This window comes from Chiloscyllium punctatum, chromosome 7 (assembly GCF_047496795.1).
Source record: "Chiloscyllium punctatum isolate Juve2018m chromosome 7, sChiPun1.3, whole genome shotgun sequence".
NCBI lineage: Eukaryota > Metazoa > Chordata > Chondrichthyes > Orectolobiformes > Hemiscylliidae > Chiloscyllium > Chiloscyllium punctatum.
The window spans coordinates 100405265-100426792 of NC_092745.1; the positions used below are offsets into that span (position 1 = coordinate 100405265).

The window sequence follows — 21528 nt, forward strand, 5'->3', positions numbered from 1 at the left end:
GTGAGAGGAGCAGAACACCTTCGAGGTGGGCATGCCTACAAGAGAAGTAGCAGTGAGTTAAATACTAAATAAAAGCTGAAAGAACTGCAGATACTATAAATCAGAGACAAAAGTAGAAATTGCTGGAAAAAACCCATCAGGTCTGGCAATACTTGTGGAGAGAAATTAGCGTTAACATTTTGGTTAATCAGGTTGGTTGCAAAAACAAATGCTCCTTGACCACCTATTCCTGCAAATATCTATCCAATTTTGCCTTAAATTTTCCTACACTCACTGACACACTAATACACCTTCAAAACCCATTGCATTAACTAATTACAGCAAAGCTTTTTCTTTTGTGTGTTCTCAGGTTGAGTTTGTGTCCCTCCCTGTAGCATTTATGTCAATTGGAAACATATTTCTGGAATTCAGTTTATGTATTATATTTGAAGATCTTTGTTCAAACTTTTCCCCTCTCCTCAGTGCAAGATCAATCATAACCAAATCACGAGGAACTTTATTTTCTCACCTAGCCTTCCTGAACTTCATTTGCAGCCTTTGATATAGCTGATCACATCCTCCTTTCAGGGAGAGGATTGTTCCTTTTCCTTGTGTAATTTAATTTGTCGTCCACTTCCCTTTTTATGGCATCATCACCTCCTGAAAAAGAGATCTGGTCCCACATCCTAGGTAAATTCGACCCAATTATCCCTATTTACCTCTCAATGTTTTTTTTACAGTCATGACTGCAGGTAGGGTAGGCAGTTAGAATAAGCCATAATGTCATTCAGCTAAACTTGGGGAAAACCAAAGTCATCACAATTCAACTCCATGGAGAACAGAAAAGTTTATAGAATATGTGTGCAGCATTTGTACATTGAAATCAGAATGCAGCACTAGCACTAGTTCTCTGGAAAAATGTTGTTTTCATTCTGATTACTGACTTTAAATGTTATCCACCACAGGTACGAGAAATGCTGAAGATGAGGGATTCAAATGGTGCTAGGATGTTGACATTGATAACGGAACAGTTTATGGCTGACCCACGACTCTCCCTCTGGAGGCAGCAAGGCACAGGCATGACCGACAAGTGCCGACAGCTTTGGGATGAGTTGGGTAAGTGCACAGCAGAAAGCAGAAGGCAAACAATGGAGTATTTAACACCAGCTCCTCCTTCCAGCATTTTTTTCATTAAAGACCTTCTAAATATGTAACCTGAATATTCCTTTTCTGTGAAATGTCATTGTGTAAAGTCTTTAGGATCCTGGAGCAAACTTGTGACAATGTCACAGAGCTGCTCCTCACTAGACATGCATAATAAAGTCAAGAGTGTGGTGCTGGAAAAGCACAGCAGGTCAGGCAGCATCCAAGGAGTAGGAGAATCGATGTTTCCGGCACAAGTCCTTCATCAGGAAAAGCACCTGCTGTGCTTTTCCAGCACCACACTCTCGACTCTGATCTTCAGAACTGCAGTCCTCAGTGTCGTCTCGTACACAATAAAGTCATTTATTTTGGAAGGGCGAACAAAAGAACAGAATTTTACTTAAATATTAATAAAAAAGGCAGAAGCTGCAACACAAAGGGATCTGGGGGTACTATGCATGAAAATTGGAAAGCTAGCTCACAGATGGGTAGCAGGTAATCAGGAAGATTAATGCAACGTTGATCCTTATTTCAAGGAGTTTAGAGTAATAAGAGTAGGGAAGTCTCATTGCAATTGTGCAAGGTGCTGCTGAGACCACATTTAGAAAATTGTGAGCAGTTGTGGTGCCCTTATTTAAGGAAAGATATCATTTCATTGGATGCAGTGCGGAGAAAATTTGCATGGATCATCCCTGGTATGGAAAGATTGTCTTATGAGCAAAGTCTAAACAGGATGGGAATCTACTCACTGGCATTCAGAAGATTGAGAGATGATCTCATGTAAACACACAGGATTCTTAAGGAGCTTGACAGGTTAAGCTCCCCACCATGGGAGAATCTAGGACTAGAGGACATAAAGGGGCCTGAATTTAGACCGAGATAAGGAGGAATGTCTCCTCTTTGAGGGTTGAGACTTTGGAACTCCTTGCCGCAGAGAGCTATGGAGACAGAGTCCTTGAGCATATTTAAGGGGAAGATAGATAAAGTATTAGTCAATCCGGGAATCAAGGGTTATGGGGAAAACACAACAAAGTGGATATGAAAAGTGTTGGATCATAATCCTGTTGAAAGGCAGAGTAGGCTGAAGGGGCTGAACAGCCCAATCCTGTTCTGATTTCTTATATTCTTATAATCTTGCGTCATACAGAGAGTGTGATCTCTCAAATTAGTTATGGTTGCCTTTTCACCAGGCTGCTTTCAGCAATCACAAGGTTAATCGTGTGACCAGATATCAAATTTCTGTTGTCAATCAAAAAAAATTAAACATTAAACAACTGTAAAAGTAAAATGGAAAATTTTGAAATCTTGACAATACACAGCAAGTCAATTAGCACCTTTAAATTTAAAAAGACAAATTATGATGTTTTAGGTTTCTACCTTTCAACTCTATTGAAATGAAGATTGCCTTTTCAGTAGGATGAGGGGGAAGAAACAGCAGGAAGGGAGTAAATCACAACATCAGTCATAGAAAGCAGTGGTGAATATAATGTAAGGTCCTTCATACCAGTCATATAAGAGATTGTCAGTAAGATTTAAAGGAAGAGTGGCAGATGGAGTTTAATTTGGATAAATTCGACATATTGCTTTTTGGTAAAACAAACAAAGGCAAGACATGTACAGTTAAAGGTAGGGCATTGGCTAGTGTTGTTGAACAGAGAGACTGAAGGGTTCAGTTTCATAATTCTTTTGAAGTTTGCATCACATGTGGATAAGATGGTTAAGAAGGCATTTTTCATGCTTGCCTTCATTGCTCAGACCTTTGAGTGTAGGGGTTGGGATATTATGTTGAGGTTGTACAGAAAATGAGTGAGGCCTACTTGGAGTACTGTGTCCAGTTCTGGTATCCCTGCTAAGGAAGGATATTACTAAGCTGGTGAGGGCTCAGAAGAGATTTAGCAGGATGTTGCTGTGAATGGAGGGCTTGAGTTATAGGTAGAGGCTGGATAGGCTGAGACTTTTCATTGGAATGTAGGAGATTGAGTGATTTTACAGAGGTTTATAAAATCATTAGGGGTATAGATTAGCTGAATGGCAAGTGTATTTTCCCTATGGGGGCGGATTTCAAGATTAGGGGACATATTTTTGAGGGGAGAGGAGAAAGTTTTTAAAAAAGACATGAGGGATTTTTTTTACATAGAGGGTGGTTCACGTGTGGAATGAACTTCCGGAGAAAGTGGTGGATAATATTTAGAAGACATTTAGATAAGTACATGAATAAAAAAAGTTTGGAGGGATATGGGCCAAGTGCAGACAGGTGGAACTAGCGTAATAGTTTGGGATTATAGTCGGCGTGGACTGTTTGGACTGAAGGGCCTGTTTCCATGCTGTATGACTGTGAGACAAAAGAATGTACAAAAGGTATGAATGTAAAACATTTGGAAATACCAGCGCAAACAAACTCAAATGTATACAATGTGAATGAAAAAGGGAGTGAAAATCAGGCTCCATATGTAGCTAATATGAAATCAAAAACGAAAAGTCAAACTACTGAATGCTAAGTTATGAGAAAAAGAAAAGTACATCACAGACTCTAGGGCTCTTCACCACAAACATCAGTCCATCCACCTACACAATGATAGAGCTTTCCCCCTCTGTGGACTGCAAAATAAAAGAGAAGTAGAGCTAAGGTTTACAGATGCTAATGGGAATGTCCTGTTCATGTGATACAAAATTCCCAACAGAAAAATGAGAGATTTTTACTGAAATTTGCAGTTGTATGTTGTGACTTTAAAAAAATCATTTTAAATTATTTTGAGTTGTTCATTTTTAAGTTACTCTATTTGTCAAATAGAATAAGAAAGCTGATATATAAATGGGTATATTACCAAACATTAAAATTACGTTCTGTTGGTCACAAAGCTTCTGTATCTTTGCTGATGTAGTATGCTCTATTTATGTCTCATTTGTGCACTGGTGAATGTTCCAGTAATGTTAATGGAATCAATTTGTAACCAGAAGGTATGATGCTTTTCATAAATGCAAAAAAAAGTAGATATTTACAATTCTAGGTTGTTCTAATCCTAAGTCTTTTATATGAAGATATCTCTGCATATGCTGATGTTTTTCCTTCTTTAAACATATCCTAGTTTAAAACTATTTGTTGAAGATGTGAAAGAAAAACTGAAATTGCTGGAAATTTCAGCATCTGTGGAAAAAGAACTAATGCTTCGAGTATGGCATAACTCCTCTTCAGAACTGAAAGAGTTTGGAAAATGGTGGCTTCCATCCTTCCCTCACTATCACCTGATCCATCTTCAAATCTTCCCTGCCCTTCCCTGACTTTACTCTTTCTAGGAATAGGCTGTCCAATAATGTCCATTTCAAATCCACCAATCCCAAAGTTAGCTCAATTACATTTCCTCACAACCTGCTTCCAGCAATGACTCCATTCCATTCTCCCAGTTTTTCAGTGTCCCCCACTGTTCCAATGATGCCACCTTTCACCGGGATAGCTCCAACATGCCCTCCTTTTCCTCAGGCAAGTTCTTCTTTCTCTCGTCCCACATCAACATCCTGCCAGCACCACAACTGACAGGACTCTCAGCTACGTCTGACCCATTTCCTGTACTTCTGCCCTCACTCCTTCATAGGAACAGGAGTAGACCACACAACCCCTCAAACCTGTTTCACCATCCAATGAGATCATGGCTGATAACTCCATATAACCAACTCCATATAACCAGCTTTGGCCCATATCCCTTAATTGTTTTGTTACGCAAAGGTATTATCTATTGAGTTAAAATTAATAACTTATCCTGCATACACTACCATTTTTGGAAGAGAGTTTCAAACATCAACCATCCTTTGTTTATAGAAGTTCTTCTTAACCTCTCTCCTGAAGAGTCTGGCCCAAATTGTCAGGCTGTGCCCCTAGTTCTAGAATCCCCAACAAATGGAAATACTTTATTTCCCCTGTCTTTTCCTGTTAATATCTTGTAGACTTCAATTACAGCATCCCTTAACTTTCAAGAGAAAGCAGGTGTAATTTATGCTATCTCTCATCATATCTTAAAGTCTGAAGTCCAGATATCCCCTGTTTCCCAGAACAATGATGGTATTTGTCCCAGGCACTCACTTTCTACCCCACAGTCTGTGTATTCAAAGGATCATCTTTGGCCATTTCTGCCACCTCCAGCAGATTACCACCACCCAATATATCTCCCCTTTCCCTCCACTGTCAGCATTTTGCAGCGTCCACTCCCTCCATGATACCCTGATCTACTATTGTATCACTCCTAACGCTCAACTCTTGAGGTTGCACTTTAGGGCAAGTTTGCTCCACCCCTCGTGTGGATCCTTGGAGTACACTTTAAATGTAGTGGGAGTGAAAGGGAAAAGAAAGCCTTCTGAGGGGACGGAGGTGACACAGGTAAAACTTTATTTTAAATACATCACCACATTTTTAAGCATGGTTAAAAATCACACAACACCAGGTTATGGTCCAACAAGGTTATTTGGAAGCACTAACTTTTAGAGCACTGCTCCTTCATCAGGTGGTTGTGGAGGATATATATTTTTAAATATATATTCACCTTTCATCATCAGCTCTGTGAGTGACTGTCATTTTAAATGTGGCTACTAGAATGTAAGTAGAGAGGCTAACCATCCTTAGGACTGCATAGATCCCATCTGAATGATAGCTATCCTTTCCATAACATCCGTACCAGCATGAAACTTTGTAATGATTGAATGATGGAACATTGCCAGTTGTGGAAGTTTCCATCAGTTTGTTTCCATACCTTTTTCAGCAGGAAAAGCAAAAAAGCTATATTTGTAGTTGGGAACAATGGGGGACGTTAGCTTCATCAGTGTCAAAACTTTTACAATCTATGAATAGTGACTTCACTGAACTGTGTTTCATTGAACAAGTTTCACTAAGACATTCAACCTGCGTAGATTTGGCTGTCAGTGCTGCACAGTGGGATACTGATGATGCTGGTCCTGCTGAAGAATATCCTTATTTTCCTACTTGATTTAATGCTGTGGGTCTCAAAGATCAATTTGGTAAGACAATCCCAACTGATGACTGACTAGATGTCTGATTTGAATTCTATGCAGCTTCCTTGAGCGACTTGCCGTTGCTCTGTGAACTGGTTACACAGGGCCTGTGGGATTGACTCTGGTCCATTGTCTGTACTGTAACAATATGAGCTTCCTGACCTGATCAGCCCCAGCACCCAATTATGTCCAGATTCCTCAACCGATTTCAGATGGTGCCCTTGATGTACTAGAAATACTGGCCTAGCCAGTGGCATCTGCATCCCATGAATGAGTTTTAAGAAGTCATGTTGCTGAGTATCGTTGTCTTTTTAAAAAAAAAACTTCGTTCATGTTATGCAGCTGGGAAATATGTCTCAATCCTCGGAAATTAATGCAGCTATAAATTCAATTTACTTGTACCTTCATCATAAAATAATATTTCATTTAAACAAGAGCTGTGAAAGAGGATTAAGTGCTTTCATTCTGTCCTGATTTTCTTAGTAAAGGTTAGAAACCAATAGCTTCCATTTCTGTCTCTGCAGTATTGTGGCTGAAGATTAAAACCTAATTACATGCTACAGGAGAAAAATGGCGTCTTTATGCAATATGAATCCAAAATCTGACCTTAATCATCATCTTTGGTGGAACATTCAGTTCAGAATGTCTTCTGAATAAGCTGCCAGTACACAAAGGAGAAGTGGGGGTGGGGGGAAAATTAATTCCATAGCCTAGTTGGACAAGTTGATGGTTATTCAGCTACGGCAGACTCTGTTTCAGTCAACACAGCTTTACTGTGGCATAAATATGATGAATCCATTGACGAACGGTGAAGGATTTACAGTTCCAACAGGACAGAATTGAATTGCATTTCTCGTCTGTGGTCTGATGATAATTTAGCCCCTTCTCATTTGCTTAATGGAATGCTTCACGGCAGCTTTGTGCTCAATTATTTATGGAAGAATTCAGTGTACGTACATGTTCTTTAACAATTTGAATCTGCTTGCTTTCACTTTGAAATTTCCTTTTGCTCACCTTTTCTCCACCCCTCCTTCCTCACCACAGATATAGGAAATGATGGTCTGTTCTTAGCCATTTATTTCTCCACAAACATTGGAGAAATATTACAGCTGATGATGATGAGCAATTTCGTGCAATGGCACAGTTTTCCGTAGGTTTGAAAGTTTTATTAAATTTTAAAAGTAGGTTTTAGTAGAGTTCCTTTGAAGAATTTCCTTTTCAAGTTATTTTTCTCATTTTCTTTTCCTGCCCTCACCACTCCAACTCATTACTACATCTACATTGTGATAATTTATAAATGAATTACTAAAGAATTAATGACTTGCACTGGTCAAGCATTTTTCACAATCTCAGGATGTTTTAAAGTACTTTACGATGTGGTTTTGAAGGGCTGTCATTGCTGTAACAAATGAAATGCATTTGGTCAAGAATACTGTTCCAAACAGGTGAAAGTGGTCTCCGTTGAGTGACGGCTGACATCTCTAGGAAAAGGTTCCAACTTCTTCCACATATTGCCTACACTTATCTATTTTATCAAGTCAGACTGATTTTTAAAAAATTTTCATTTCATTACTATTCCAGGGAGACCAGCTGCAATTTCTAACAGCTGCAGGGACTGAGATCTGCTAACTCACCAAAGACCAGGGGCTCAAATGATTTCTACAACACCAGGCAATGTGTCCTTTACTGTGATCATTTTAGAAACTTAGAATAGTTGACCTTTGACTTCAGATTCCTGTCACTATTGTGCCTTTCTGGAGACAGGGCTTCTAAGATATGAATGTTTGGCTCCCTGTGCAATGAAGTGCTTCAGCAGCAACGAGCCTCAAAAGCTGAGGCATAGATCAGAAATATTCTGTTATTAAACCAAGTTAAAACTAAAAAATAATGTGAATTCTAAATGAGCCACTGTGCAAAAATATTATTATGAAGGAAGTTTTAATCTCCCCACACTCACCCAGAATTGTTTTTCTAGTGGTTAAAATAGCTGAATGGCTTGCTAGGCCATTTCAGAGAGCATTTAAGAGTCGATCACGTTGCTGTGAATCTGGAATCATATATAGGCCAGACCAGGTAAGGACTGCAGTTTCCTTCGGTAACGATGGCAGTTTCCTTGCCCCAGAACATGGATCTCTAGATTAATAGTCTGGCAATAATGCCACAAGGCCATCACTGCCTCCAGAAATCCTCTGCAACACAGATGCTAGTCTTGCCAGCCAATTTGATTCACTCCATGTGATGTCAAAAAACAGTTTGAGGCACTGGATACTGCAACGGCTATGGACCCTGACTACCACCTTTATAATAGTACTGAAGACGTGTGCTTTAGAACTTGCTACACAGCTAGCCAAGTTGTTCCAGTATAGCTACAACACTGACAACTATCTGACAATACAAAAAATTGCCCAGTGATGTCCTTCAAAAGCATGGACAAATCTAACCCATTACCAGTCCATCAGCCTACTTTAAATGCTGTACAGTGACACCAGGTTTGGGTTCCACCAGGGCCACACACCTCCTGACCTCAGAATAGCCCATGTTCAAACATGGACAGAAGAGCTGAATTCCAGAGGTGAGAGGAGAATGACAGCCCTTGACATCAAGGCCACATTTGACTGAGTGTGACATCAATGAACCCAGCAAGACTGGAGTCCATGGGAATTGGGGGTGAAAGTTCTTTTTAGGTTAGAGATACACCTAGCACAGAGGAATATGACTGGTTATGGTCATCTCAACTGCTGAAAATGTGTTGCTGGAAAAGCGCAGCAGGTCAGGCAGCATCCAAGGAGCAGGAGAATTGACGTTTTTGGCATGAGCCCTTCTTCAGGAATTCCTGAAGAAGGGCTCATGCCCAAAATGTCGATTCTCCTGCTTCTTGGATGTTGCCTGACCTGCTGCGCTTTTCCAGCAACACATTTTCAGCTCTGATCTCCAGCATCTGCAGTCCTCATTTTCTTATGGTCATCTCAACTCCAGGACATCTTTGTGGGAGTTCCTGAAGACCCTCCATCATAAGGTCACAAGTGGGGATGTTTGCTGATTGCGTAATGTTCAGTATCATTCACAACTTTTCCAATACTGAAGCAGTTCATAGCCAAATGCGCCAAGACCTGTCCACTGTCTACAAGGCACAAGCCAGGAGTGTGAAGGAATACTCCCATTTGCCTGGGTGAGTGCAGCTCCAACAACATTTAAGAAGCATAACACCATCTAGACAAAGCAGCTCACTTGATTGGTACTACATCCACAAACATCCACTCCCTCTATCAATGATGCTCAGATCCACTGCAAACATTTGCCACAAATTCTTAACACCTTCCAAACCCACAACCACTACCATCTAGAAGGACAAAGGAAGCAGATAATGGAAACACAATGATATGCAAGTTTTCCTACAAGCTAGTCACCATCCTGACTTGGAAATATATTGCCATTTGTTCTTTATTGCTGGGTCAAAATCCTGGAACTCCCCCCTCCCTAATTGGCATTGTAGGTTCAAGAAGGCAGCTCACCACCATCTTTTCAAAGAACATGCTGGCTGGGCCACTGATGTCCACATCCCATGAGAGAACAAAACAAAGTATTGTAAGTACTGCACAGTCCGTAGCTGTGTATTGAGAGATTTGTTTGCCTAGAATCGGGAGGCAGAACAAGTGGGTCATACTCCTTCTGAATGATTAATAATGTATAGTTTTATAACAGTGAATCTTGTCATTAAATGTGCACAGTTAAAATGAGTATTTTTTAAAGGAAAAAAACAAAACCAGAGAGTTTTAAGGATACAAGCATTCAGGAATTGAAAGCATTATACCAGGTCAATAAATAAAAACAAATTACTGCGGATGCTGGAATCTGAAACCAAAAGAGAAAATGCTGGAAAATCTCAGCAGGTCTGGCAGCATCTGTAAGGAGAGAAAAGAGCTGACGTTTCGAGTCTAACTGACACTTTGTGAGCTTTGACAAACGGTCAGTTAGACTCAAAACGTCAGCTCTTTTCTCTCCTTACAGATGCTGCCAGACCTGCTGAGATTTTCCAGCATTTTCTCTTTTGTACCAGGTCAATAAGATTATTTAACAAATATTGGGATTCCAGATTTTCTAGAAGTAGTAAAATAGTGAATCTAAAGAATGATATTGAGGGTGTTATGAAGATTCTGCATGTTCAACAGTTCTTCAATAACTTAATTTTCCAACAATCTTTCAAAATTTATTTCAAGTTTTATGGAAATACCTAAGAGTGGTTTATTTAATAAGATAATAGGTCACTGTGGGCATTGCAATTATTTTTATCGAGGTCTCACAAAAATCACAAGACTGGAGGTAGCTTGCTTTGCTGCAGACCATTACTGGGGCTGTTCATATGATGATTGGATGGAGAGTGCTTTGGTATCTAGAATGAGCTGGGGTCAAGAAGCATGTGAGAAAGGGCTGTCCAAAGGATCTCTGATTTGTGAAAGAACCCTCTTGCTTAGTTTTTTATCGGAAAATGTGATTGGAGGAATGTCTCGGTATTGCGTTTCCTGAACCACCTGTGCCAGACAACCATGCATAATTGATAACTTGACCACAAATGCCAGGATATCAGAGCAATAGCTTCTCAAACAGTCAATGCTTTAGCTTTTCTCCTTTTCTAATAACCAAATGGTTTTCTTTTATGTAAAGCCAATCTGTGCAGAGTAATCCACTTTTCCCTCTTTTGCTGAAGAGAATGCATGGTGGGTTTGCATATGTATTTTTGGACCATTTTAGAGGAAGCACTTATATTTCTTCTTTACCCTCTGTATGTCTTAACAACTTATTGCATCTTCATTGACTAAGTTTTTTTTAATTATAAACCAATACTTGTGATTATTAAGACACCTGGTTGATTGATCTTATTGTTCAATAAGTTTTAAAGCAACAGTCCACTCCTCCAGCTTCAGCTGTAACAAGGATCTTGCGGAGCATAAAATGGAGCATATATGGGAAAGAAGTGAAGTTCAGCATCCTAGTTAGTAAGGAAACAAAAAGATTTAAGAAATTGAATCTTTTCTTCCAGTGGAGCAAAGTAAATTATAGGTCAAGATTTTAGTTGTTTAAATTTATGAATAGATGTGAGAGTCTAGATAGAAGCACATTTATTTTCCTGTTGAGGGACTTGAATAAGGGGTTATATGTATAACATTAAATGTACAAGGGACTTCCAAGGTTGGTGGTTGAGGCAAGGAAACTGTCAATAATCAAGACAAGATGAAAGAAAAGTGGATGAAAGATGGAATTATATAATTAGGATTGTTTGGTCATGTGGTCGGCAATGTTAGCCTAAAAGTACTCGATGAACCCAACTCCAGCGTATTCTGAGGCAGATGTCTGAAGTTGCACAATCCACCTAGAGGAAAAAAAAATCATCTCATCTTTGTTTTAAAAGGATGATCCATACTTGTACAACTGTGCCCCTAGTTTTGGATGCATCCATTCCATATCCGCCTTGTCAAGACCACTTTAATCAGGTCATGTCTCATTCTTTTAAACTCCAGTGGAAGCAAGCCCAGCTGTCCAGTCTAATCTCGTGAGGCAATTCATTTACTCCAGATGTTAATCCAGTAAACTTCCTCTGAGCTGCTTTCAACACATTTCCATCCTTCCTTTAAAGATGCAGACCCAAATGACACAGTACTTGAGATGTGGTCTCACCAATGTACTGCATAACTAAAGCAGAACATCCTTACTTTTATATTAAGTTCCATTTGTAATATAGTGTAGTGTCCCATTAGCCTTCTATATTAGCATACTGATGTTTTGTGATTCACACACTAAACAGCTACATCTATCTACCCCTCAGAATTCTGCAGTTGCCCTCTGTTTGAGTAACACTCTGCTTTTTTATTCTCCTTGCCAACTTCATTTCTTTCCCATATATGCTCCATTTGGCAGATTTGTGCCCATTTGTTCAGCTTCTCTATAATGCATCTGCATTTAAAGAAATCAACCAAATATAGTTGCAATGGCAGAACAGTCACTTCTATTGTGCTACAAACTACTAGATCACATCTGTGCGTTTTCCACGTACAATCAACCGTACAATATTATTTGAAGAAATAGCTAAGGAGAGATAAAGCAAAGATCTTTTCGGATAGATTTTCAAAAAAAAATGTGATAATGTACCACAAAAGGTTTACTGTCATGAGCCTTTATCCTCACTGTAAGTAAAATATGATAATATAAAAGATCGAGATGGTTGCAGGGCAACAAGAAGAGGTTACAGTAAAAGGATATTTCTTCAAGTGGAAAGACACAGTGAGTGGGGCCTCACAGGGTCTGTGTTAGAGCTGCACTAATTTACAATGTGCATAAGTGATCAGGACTTAGGAATTGATGGATCAACATCAGAATTTGTTGATAACACAAATTTAAAGGTATGGCAAATTGTGTCAGGATGATAAAAGACTTCAGGAAGATATGACCTAGGAGAGAGAGCTTAAAGATGATGGGCATGGTTCACAGAGTGAAATGTGAAGTGAACCTTTTGAAAGCAAGAATATCAAAACAAGTTGGTTTTTAAGAAAGTCAGATTTTAAATGGAGGGAGGAATTTGAATATTTAGATACCCAGGCTGTTAAAAGTGAAAATACAAGCCATCAAGGCCATAAATGGAATCACTGGTCATGTGTTTATAACAGCATTGAATAGAAAAGCAAGGAATTAATGTTGAATTTGTACAACATTATTTAGATTGTGGTCAGTCTGTTTTGGATGTCCCACAATAAGAATAATATGAAGTCAATGAGAAATGTGTTGCTAGGATTGAGAGTCACAGTAAAGAAGCAAGACATGAGAAGATGGGCTTTTGAGCTGCAAATAATAATGATAAACACCTGTTTGTTATCTTTAAGACTATAAACTGTTCTAATGAAATAAATGGTGATGGATTGGCTTCACAGTTTGTTGAGATCATAATGAGAGAACAAATTTAAGGTAATTAATAAAGAAATGGAAAAGATTAAGTTTTTTTAAAATTCAGTCTTGCCTTTTCAATTTATATTACCCAATTAACTTTTATTTTATCACCTTGTTTTTCATTTGAGCATTATATTTATTGTTTAAAACAAAAACCTTGCCAAAGCTGAGCTTCAATATCTATAGAATTCATACAGGTAAAATCAGTCAGCTGAGACACAACTCCATGCACTAGTTTCCAAACTAGCAAAGACCGAACAACGAAATTTCACCTGGTCATGTCACAGGCCTCACCAGATGAAAATAAATGTTTTATTTTCAGAGTGCTATATGATAGTTGATCGAGCCAGATGAGTATTCGTTTGTAAGTGAGAGGGATAGGATTTGCAAAGATTGAGATGTCTTTTGAATCCAAAGACTGTATTCTACTTTCTTCCATGATAATGTTTTCTAATATACTTAAAGGTATCAAATACTTACTTACGTCATATCTACTCTTCAGACTAAACTAATATGCATTGCTTTAGACCCGAATGTATTCTTTTCAATCCTATTTTCCAACTTTAACCTATTTAATTACATACCTGCTTCTGCAATTACATGGCATGTATAGTTTTAATATTTTTATTGAAAACTTTTTGTTACAAAATTATTAATTTCAAAAATATGAAAATATAACATAACAAAAACAACAATAAACCAACTACTATACTACTGTACAAAAGGACTACACTCATTACATATCAATAAATAAATAAGTAAATAAGTAACGCCACTCAGCGTAACAAGACCTCCGCTCTCAACCTTCTAGAGCATCAATTATTAAACCTATGTTTGCTCAAAATTCTTCCTCTCAGGGCATTAGGCTTATTAAACCAAACCACCATGGCTAGACAAAAGCCGTAATTAAAATGTTGGACAGATTTCCTTCCAAATAATTGAAAAAGGCCTGCCATGTCTTATAAAAATTGTCCATTTTCTGGTGCACCATGTTTGTAAGAAAGTCCAAAGGCATATGTTCCATAATTAACTTATGCCGCCCTGACAAACCCGGGGATTTCTCAGACACCCAGAACATCAGAATGTCCTTCTTCGCACAAAAAGTGAGGATGCTAAAAAGCTTTTTCCCATGCACATCTAAGGGCGATAAATTCAGCAAACTCAGGAGAAGGAAAACTGAGTCCACCTTGACTTTGGTTCCCAAGTCTCTCTGTTACTCCTGCCACAGCACTTCAGTACAGAACCTCTGGCAAGACTACTAATGATGAGTGAGGGTACCTGTATTTATTTTACATTTGGGGCACATTGAAGATGCACCCTACTTAAATTTTGCAAGACAATCTGGGGCCAAATGAGCCCTATGAAGAATCTTTAACTGCATAGCCTTAGTCCTATTACATATCAATCTTCCTTGCACTCTCACAAATGTCCTCCAAAGTTTCTGGAGGGATCTCTAACCCTAAGTCTCTCTCCCAGACCTCCCATAATCACTCGATGTCACCCGAGGAACCCCCCACCACCACCAAATGTAGAGTGTACTCACTGAAAGAATGCTCTTAGCCTGAAACACCTTCTTTTCTGTATCAGATCTATAACACGCAGTAGGAATTGTCGTCTCTTTTTGGATAAAATCTCTGATCTGAAAAAAACGGAAGTGGTCCCTGCTTGATAATCCATACTTATGAGTTATTTGATCAAATGACATTAACATTTCATCTTCAAACAGGTCACCCACACAAGAGACTCACCTACCTGCCCAGGACTTGAACCCGGGATCCATTGTCCTTGGCGGGAAACCTGGCATACCAACTATGGGAGTATGTAACAATGTTTTAGACATATTACCCTCCATCTGTGATATGCCCTACATGCTCTTACAGTATTAAAAGCTATTGAATTGCAATAACGTTCCGCAACTATCCTCATTTTGTCCCGAAGCAACAGGTTAATAAGAGGACACTTTGCCTGGGAGGCCTCAATGTTCAACCATATCAACACCGAGTCCTCACAGGCCCAATCACTCTCAAAAGATAAAAGGGAGCTCAATTGATGTCTTCTGACATCCAGGACATCCACTCCTCCAAACCACTGTGGCATTTGCAATTTCGTAAGCTTGATAAGAGGCTGCTTATGGTGCCAAATAAAGAAACTAAACCAATCATTTAATTTCCAAAACATTTGTCTAGGAAAAAGTATGGGAAGCATCTGCAGAGGGTATAATAATGAGGAAGAACATTCATTTTAATAAAAGTAACTCGACCTCGCTGTGATAATGGAAGGGCCCCCCCCCTCATCTTTGATGGTCTTGTTTAATCTTGTCAAACAAATGAACACAATTAGCCTTGAATAACTGATCAAAACTAGGGCTAACAGAGAGGCCCAAATAAAGAAAGCCTCCCTGTGCTACTTAAAGGGGAACCCACCTTCCACATCTGGTGTTCCCCTAAGACCCCCATAGGCATAGCCTCCGATTTTGAAAAAAATTGATCTTATAATCTAAGAAAAAGCCAAATGAATTAATACATTGTATCAACTGGGGTACCGAAACTGCTGGGTTCGAAAGAAAAATGAGAACGTCATCTACATATAACGTGAACTTATGCACCTTTGACCTTACCTTTGGGGCAGCCATATTAGAAGTCCCACAAGTGGCCTCTGCCAGCGGCTCATGTGAAGAGCAAAGGTGCCTCTACTAATGTTAAAATTATCAGGCTTTATACCATCAGTGAGAACCGCTGCCAGAGGATCAATGTAAAGGACCCTTACCCATCTACTAAATACTCCACCTAGGCCAAACCACTCCAGGGTATAAAAAAGATACAGCCATTCCACCCGATCTGATGCCTTCTCTGCATCCAAGGAAACCATCAACCCTTGAACTGACCGTTGCTGGCACACTTCAGTCATGTTAAGCAGTCGCCTAACATTATTAGAAGATCTGCGATCCTTTATAAAGTCCGTCTGATCCTCCTTAACAATAGAGGGCAATACCCTTTCCAACATCAATGCCGGAGTCTTCGATAAAATTTTAAAATCAGAGTTTAAAAGCGAAACGGGTCTGTAAGAAGAACAATCCTCTGGTCTCTTCCCTTTCTTGAGGATAAGAGAGATATTAGCCCCTCACAAGGATGGCGGGAGGCAATCCCGACTATGTGAATATTTATACATGTCTAACATCGGTCCTGAAAGTATGTTTACAAATTTGTTTAAAACACACTGGGCAAGCTTTCAAAGCCCGGGCACCTTTCCACTTTGAAGTTGCCTCACCGCCTCCTGTACCTCTTGCGATGTTAACGGAGCACTGAGGAGAGATGCCTGTTCAGTAGACACACTAGGAAGATCCGAATTCCTAAAAAAAAGACTCCATCTTATCCCATCTGTCCTCACAGCATTCAGACTGGTAAAGTTCAGAGTAAAACCTCCAAAATGCCTCATTTGATCTTTTTAGTATCACAAGTAAGAGTCCCATTCCCTTCCCTAATAGAAGCAATACACTGGGAGGCATTCTTCTTCCTGACCAAATATGCCAAGTATTTACCCAGCCTATCACCTTGCTCAAACAACATCTGCTTCTCAAAGGAAAGTTCCTTCCTTGCTGTATGCATGGAGTTTAAAGTGGATCGAAGGGCTGTGATCTGCTGCAGCTTAGTCACTGACGGTCTACTGTAATATGCCATCTCAACTGCCTTCAGTTGTGCCTCAAGCAGACGTTGCTGATCTCCCTTTTGTCGCTTCTGGCTGGCAGAGTATGAGGTAATTATCCCTTGAGCATCGGCCTTAGCAGTCTCTCAAAGAATGGACAGATTACTAGCTCTTCCTAAGTTGGTGGCCAAAAAACTCAAATTTCCTTAGAGAAGATTTCTACAAACTTGCTGTCCTTGAGGATGAAGGGATCCATTCACCAGTACTGTGAGCCTATTGCCTCACACTCCATCTTAACCATTAAATACACTGCTGCATGATCAAAGATGGCAATATTCCCAATCAAACAGGATATCAGCAAATCTAAAAAAAAAGCCGCTGGAGTTAGAAAATTATCAATCCTTGTGTGGCATTTATGAGGTTTGGGAAAGAATGTAAAATCTTTGCCCATAGGGTGTAAACGTCTCCAAACGTCTACCAATCCCAGTTCCACACATAGATCACCCAACTGTTTAGATTGTGGAGGGCTTTTGGGCGTTCTTTCCAGCACAGGATCTATAATGCAATTAGCCTTCCCCCCACAATAATATGCCTTGCGTCAAGGTCATCAGTTAGAAATTTAAGAGTGTGGACTGGAGGACAGTAGACATTCAAAATAGCATATTCCTCACCATGTATAAGGATCTTAAGAATAACAAACTGACCATACTCACCTTTAGCACAATCTATTAAATTAAATGGGAGACCCTTCTGGACAAGTATTGCCACTCCCCTGCTCCTAGTACTAAAAGATGAGAAAAACACCCAATCAAACCCACCCTGCTGTAATTTCAAGTGTTCTTTGTCATTAAGATGAGTCTCCTGTAACAGGGCAACGTCCACCCTCTCCTTTCTAAGGCTCGACAACTCCTTTTTGTTAACTGGTGAATGACTCCCTCTGATATACCAGGTGCACCATTTGAGAATGCTACTAACCAAGATCCTTTACAGTCACCTTTGTCCTGCTGAGAGGAAGAATTTGTCTTACTGCACACTTAGCATACTCAAAAGGAGACTCATAGAGTCTATTCACAAAATACCAAAAAAAAACTAACTACAAAACACAAAAGGCTCTTAATGGGGATGTCTAGCCCCTGCCTACAGAGGGTGCTTACATTTCCCACACACCCCCATCCCCGCTTCCAGCTCCAGCTACACCCCAAACCCCAGCAATGGAAGAAACCAAACAAGGACATTGTAAACACAAAGGTATAAGGATAACAGTGAGCACTCTGCCCATCCCCCACAATATATCGATACCACTCCAGCTCGGAGAGAAAAAACCCACCATCAGCTTCTTTGGGAAAGGAGTGAAAGTACAAGAAATAAAAGCAAGCAAGACAAAAAAAACCCCAGACACTATTGTCCATGTCCATAAATACATCTACATTATTCTAAAGTGTCCAAGAAGTTTTTGGCTTGCTCCAAGGAATGAAATGACTGCAAAGTCTCCTTGTAAGTAATACGAAGCAATGCTGGGTACCTCATCATATATTGAATACCAAGGTCCTTTAACCTTCTCTTAACCTCATCAAACGATTTCCTCTTATGGCTCATTGCCACAGAAAAATATTATCTTAGTTCCCTGATAGGTCAGGTCCTGCGGATCTCTCACCAACCTTCCAGAAGTTTGCATACTCTCTGCCTGTCCCTGTAGCATTGAAATCGTATCAGAACTGGGCAGGTGATGCTGACCGGATCTGCGCACCACAACCCGGTGAGCTCTGTCAATCTTTACCCGTTCGGCCTTGGCATCCCAGCCAAGAAATTGTGGCAACCAGTCTTCAAAAAGACTTGCTGGCTACCCACCTTCTACTCCCTTTGGCAGACCAACAACCCAGATATTTTTCCTCCTACCTCTATTTTCCAGGTCATCGACTTGCTCAGTCAGGGCCTGAACCTGTTTCTCAATGGCCTGGATCCGCCCTGCCGAGGACTCAACCTCGGTCTTTGACGCTGCGGTCCACTGATCAACCTCTTCAATCGTTCTCCAAGCCCTTCCAACTCCTCCTCATGCTTTTGCAACCTGGTTGAGATGGGCTCCAGTTGATTATGAGTCTCTTCCCTCATCTCCTGGCTTAGGTGTTGGATTGTTCCGAGTTTCTCCACAACGTTCCGCTGTGTAGGTATTTCTTTCACAGCTGCAGAGGGAGCTGCAGCTGCTTTCCCAGTTAGTCTCGGGCCATCCCACTGTTTTCAAGTGTCCAGAGTGTTGAGACTCAGCCGTTTGTTTCCCCTTAGTCATTCTCACACACTCAAAAGGATTTAAACGGTTACTTTACCATTTAACAATAATTTTTTACAAAAAAAGTAAGGTGGGGGGTAAAAAAAATTACTACCTTGGGTTGGGGTGCAGAGCTCAGCAAGGCTAATCTTTTCAGATCGCCGCCATTTTGAATCCCACCTCCCCCCACTCCAACATGGTTTGTATTTTGATTGTTCTGAGATCTGACACCAATCTTTGTAAGTTATATAGCTTATTTTTGAATGCGTTGCCGTTTCCCAAATCCATTCACATCTGCTTTGGAATCCATGTATGAATCCTTTCGATCAAGTTTCTGGTCCAGCACAATGCCAAAGCAGGTCTTATTAGAGTCCATGTGGTATCCTATTGACTGTGACAAAGTTAACTACTACCTGCTTATCCTTCTCTGTCTCCTGTCTACCTCCTGCAAAAATGCCATCCCGTATTCCCAATTCCTCCGCCTCTGCCGTATCTGCTCCCAGGAGGACCAGTTCCACCACAGAACACACCAGATGGCCTCCTTCTTTAGAGATTGCAATTTCCCTTCCCACGTGGTCAAAGATGCCCTCCAACACATCTTGTCCACATCCCGCACTTCCGCCATCACACCCCACCCCTCCAACCGTAACAAGGACAGAACCCGCCAGTGCTCACCTTCCACCCTATCAACCTTCGCATAAACCAAATCATCTGACGACATTTCTGCCACCTCCAAACAGACCCCACCATCAGGGATATATTTCCCTCCGCACCCCTTTCCGCCTTCCACAAAGACCATTCCCTCCGTGACTACCTGGTCAGGTCCACGCTCCCCAACAACCCACCGTCCCGTCCTGGCACCTTCCTCTGCCACCGCAAGAATTGCAAAACCTGTGCCCACACCTCCTCCCTCACCTCCATCTAAGGCCCTAAAGGAGCCTTCCACATCCATCAAAGTTTCACCTGCACATCCACCAATATCATTTATTGTATCCGTTGCTCCCGATGTGGTCTCCTCTACATTGGGGAGACTGGGCGCCTCCTAGCAGAGCGCTTTAAGGAACATCTCTGGGACGCCCGCACCAATCAACCACACCGCCCTGTGGCCCAACATTTCAATTCCCCCTCCCACTCTGCTGAAGACATGGAGGTCCTGGGCCTCCTCCACCGCCGCTCCCTCACCTCCCGACGCCTGGAGAAAGAACACCTCATCTTCCGCCTCGGAACACTTCAATCCCAGGGCATCAATCTGGATTTCACCAGTTTCTTCATTTCCCCTCCCCCCCCACCTTACCCCAGCTCCAACCTTCCAGCTCAGCACTGTCCCCATGACTTGTCCTACCTGCCTATCTTCCTTTCCACCTATCCACTCCACCTTCTCTGACCTATCGCCTTCATCCCCACCCCCATTCACCCATTGTACTCTTTGCTACCTTCCCCCACCCTCCTCCCTGACCTATCATCTCCATCCCCACCCCCATTCACCTATTGTAATCTATGCTACTTTCTCCCCACACCCACCCTCCTCTCATTTATCTCTCCACCCTGCAGGCACCTTGCCTCTATTGCTGTTGAAGGGCTTTTGCCTGAAACGTCGATTTTCCTGCTCCTCGGATGCTGCCTGAACTGCTGTGCTTTTCCAGCACCACTCTAATCTAGAATCTGGTTTCCAGCATCTACAGCCCTTGTTTTTATCTATCCTTCTCTGTTAGCAGCCTTTGACATTGTTGACCACTCACTCCATCTAATGTCTCTGTACTGTTCTCAGCTGGTTGGGACTACTGTCACCTGATTCCCGAGATGAGCTTCTAACCTCATCTGTGCCATATCTACAACCACCCATTTTCGTCTCCTTAACTTCTGTCTCAGCTAATCTTCTGAAACCCTCATTCATTTATTCCTTTGTTGCCTGGATTATTCCCACACACCCAAGTTGATATCCCACATTCCACCCTCCACAAACTACCTGTGCTTTATCTTGCAACAAGTCTCATTCCCTTTCATCTATGATTGCTGACCGAAATTACCTGTTAAGTAATGTCTTTAGTTTAAAATTCTTATAATTGACTTTGAACCCTTCATGGCCTTGCCTCTTTATGTCTTCATAATCTCCTCCAGTCCCTAAAGTCTCCAAACATTTGCATTTTTTTTAGTTCTGACCTCTTGTGCATACCTAAGTTTAGTTACCCCAGAATTGGTTGGTATGCCTTTGGTGTCAAGGCTCCAAGTTCTGTAGTAGCCTCCTTATCCCTCTTACCACGATCCCATAAAGCACTCCTTAAAACCAATGTCTTTGGTCAAATTCTTGTTCAGCTGATCTATTCTCTTCTCACGTGTTGGAGTATTTTAGTAATGCTACTGTTAAGTAATTCACAATATTCCATTATGTTAAAGGCACTTGATAAATATGAATTTTGGTGGTGTTCATGGTTCAATGACTTTTTTTTAAATGTCTGAGGTATGAGCATTTCTGTCAAGTTTGGCATTTGTTGCCAATCTCCAATTGGATTGATTTGGCTCTCCAGGCAATTTCAGTTAAGAGTCAATCACATTACTGTGGTTCTGGA

The 21528-nt window shown here is 40.8% G+C and overlaps 1 protein-coding gene across 2 annotated transcripts in view; it reads left to right on the forward strand.

The window, feature by feature from the left end:
* zswim5 (zinc finger, SWIM-type containing 5) overlaps positions 1-21528 on the forward strand; it is a 263471-nt gene that overhangs the window by 181694 nt on the left and 60249 nt on the right. For both annotated transcript variants that reach the window (XM_072574431.1, XM_072574430.1), the window contains one exon: positions 945-1095. In XM_072574431.1, coding sequence (XP_072430532.1) covers positions 945-1095 — 151 coding nt within the window. The remainder of the gene's footprint in view (positions 1-944; positions 1096-21528) is intronic.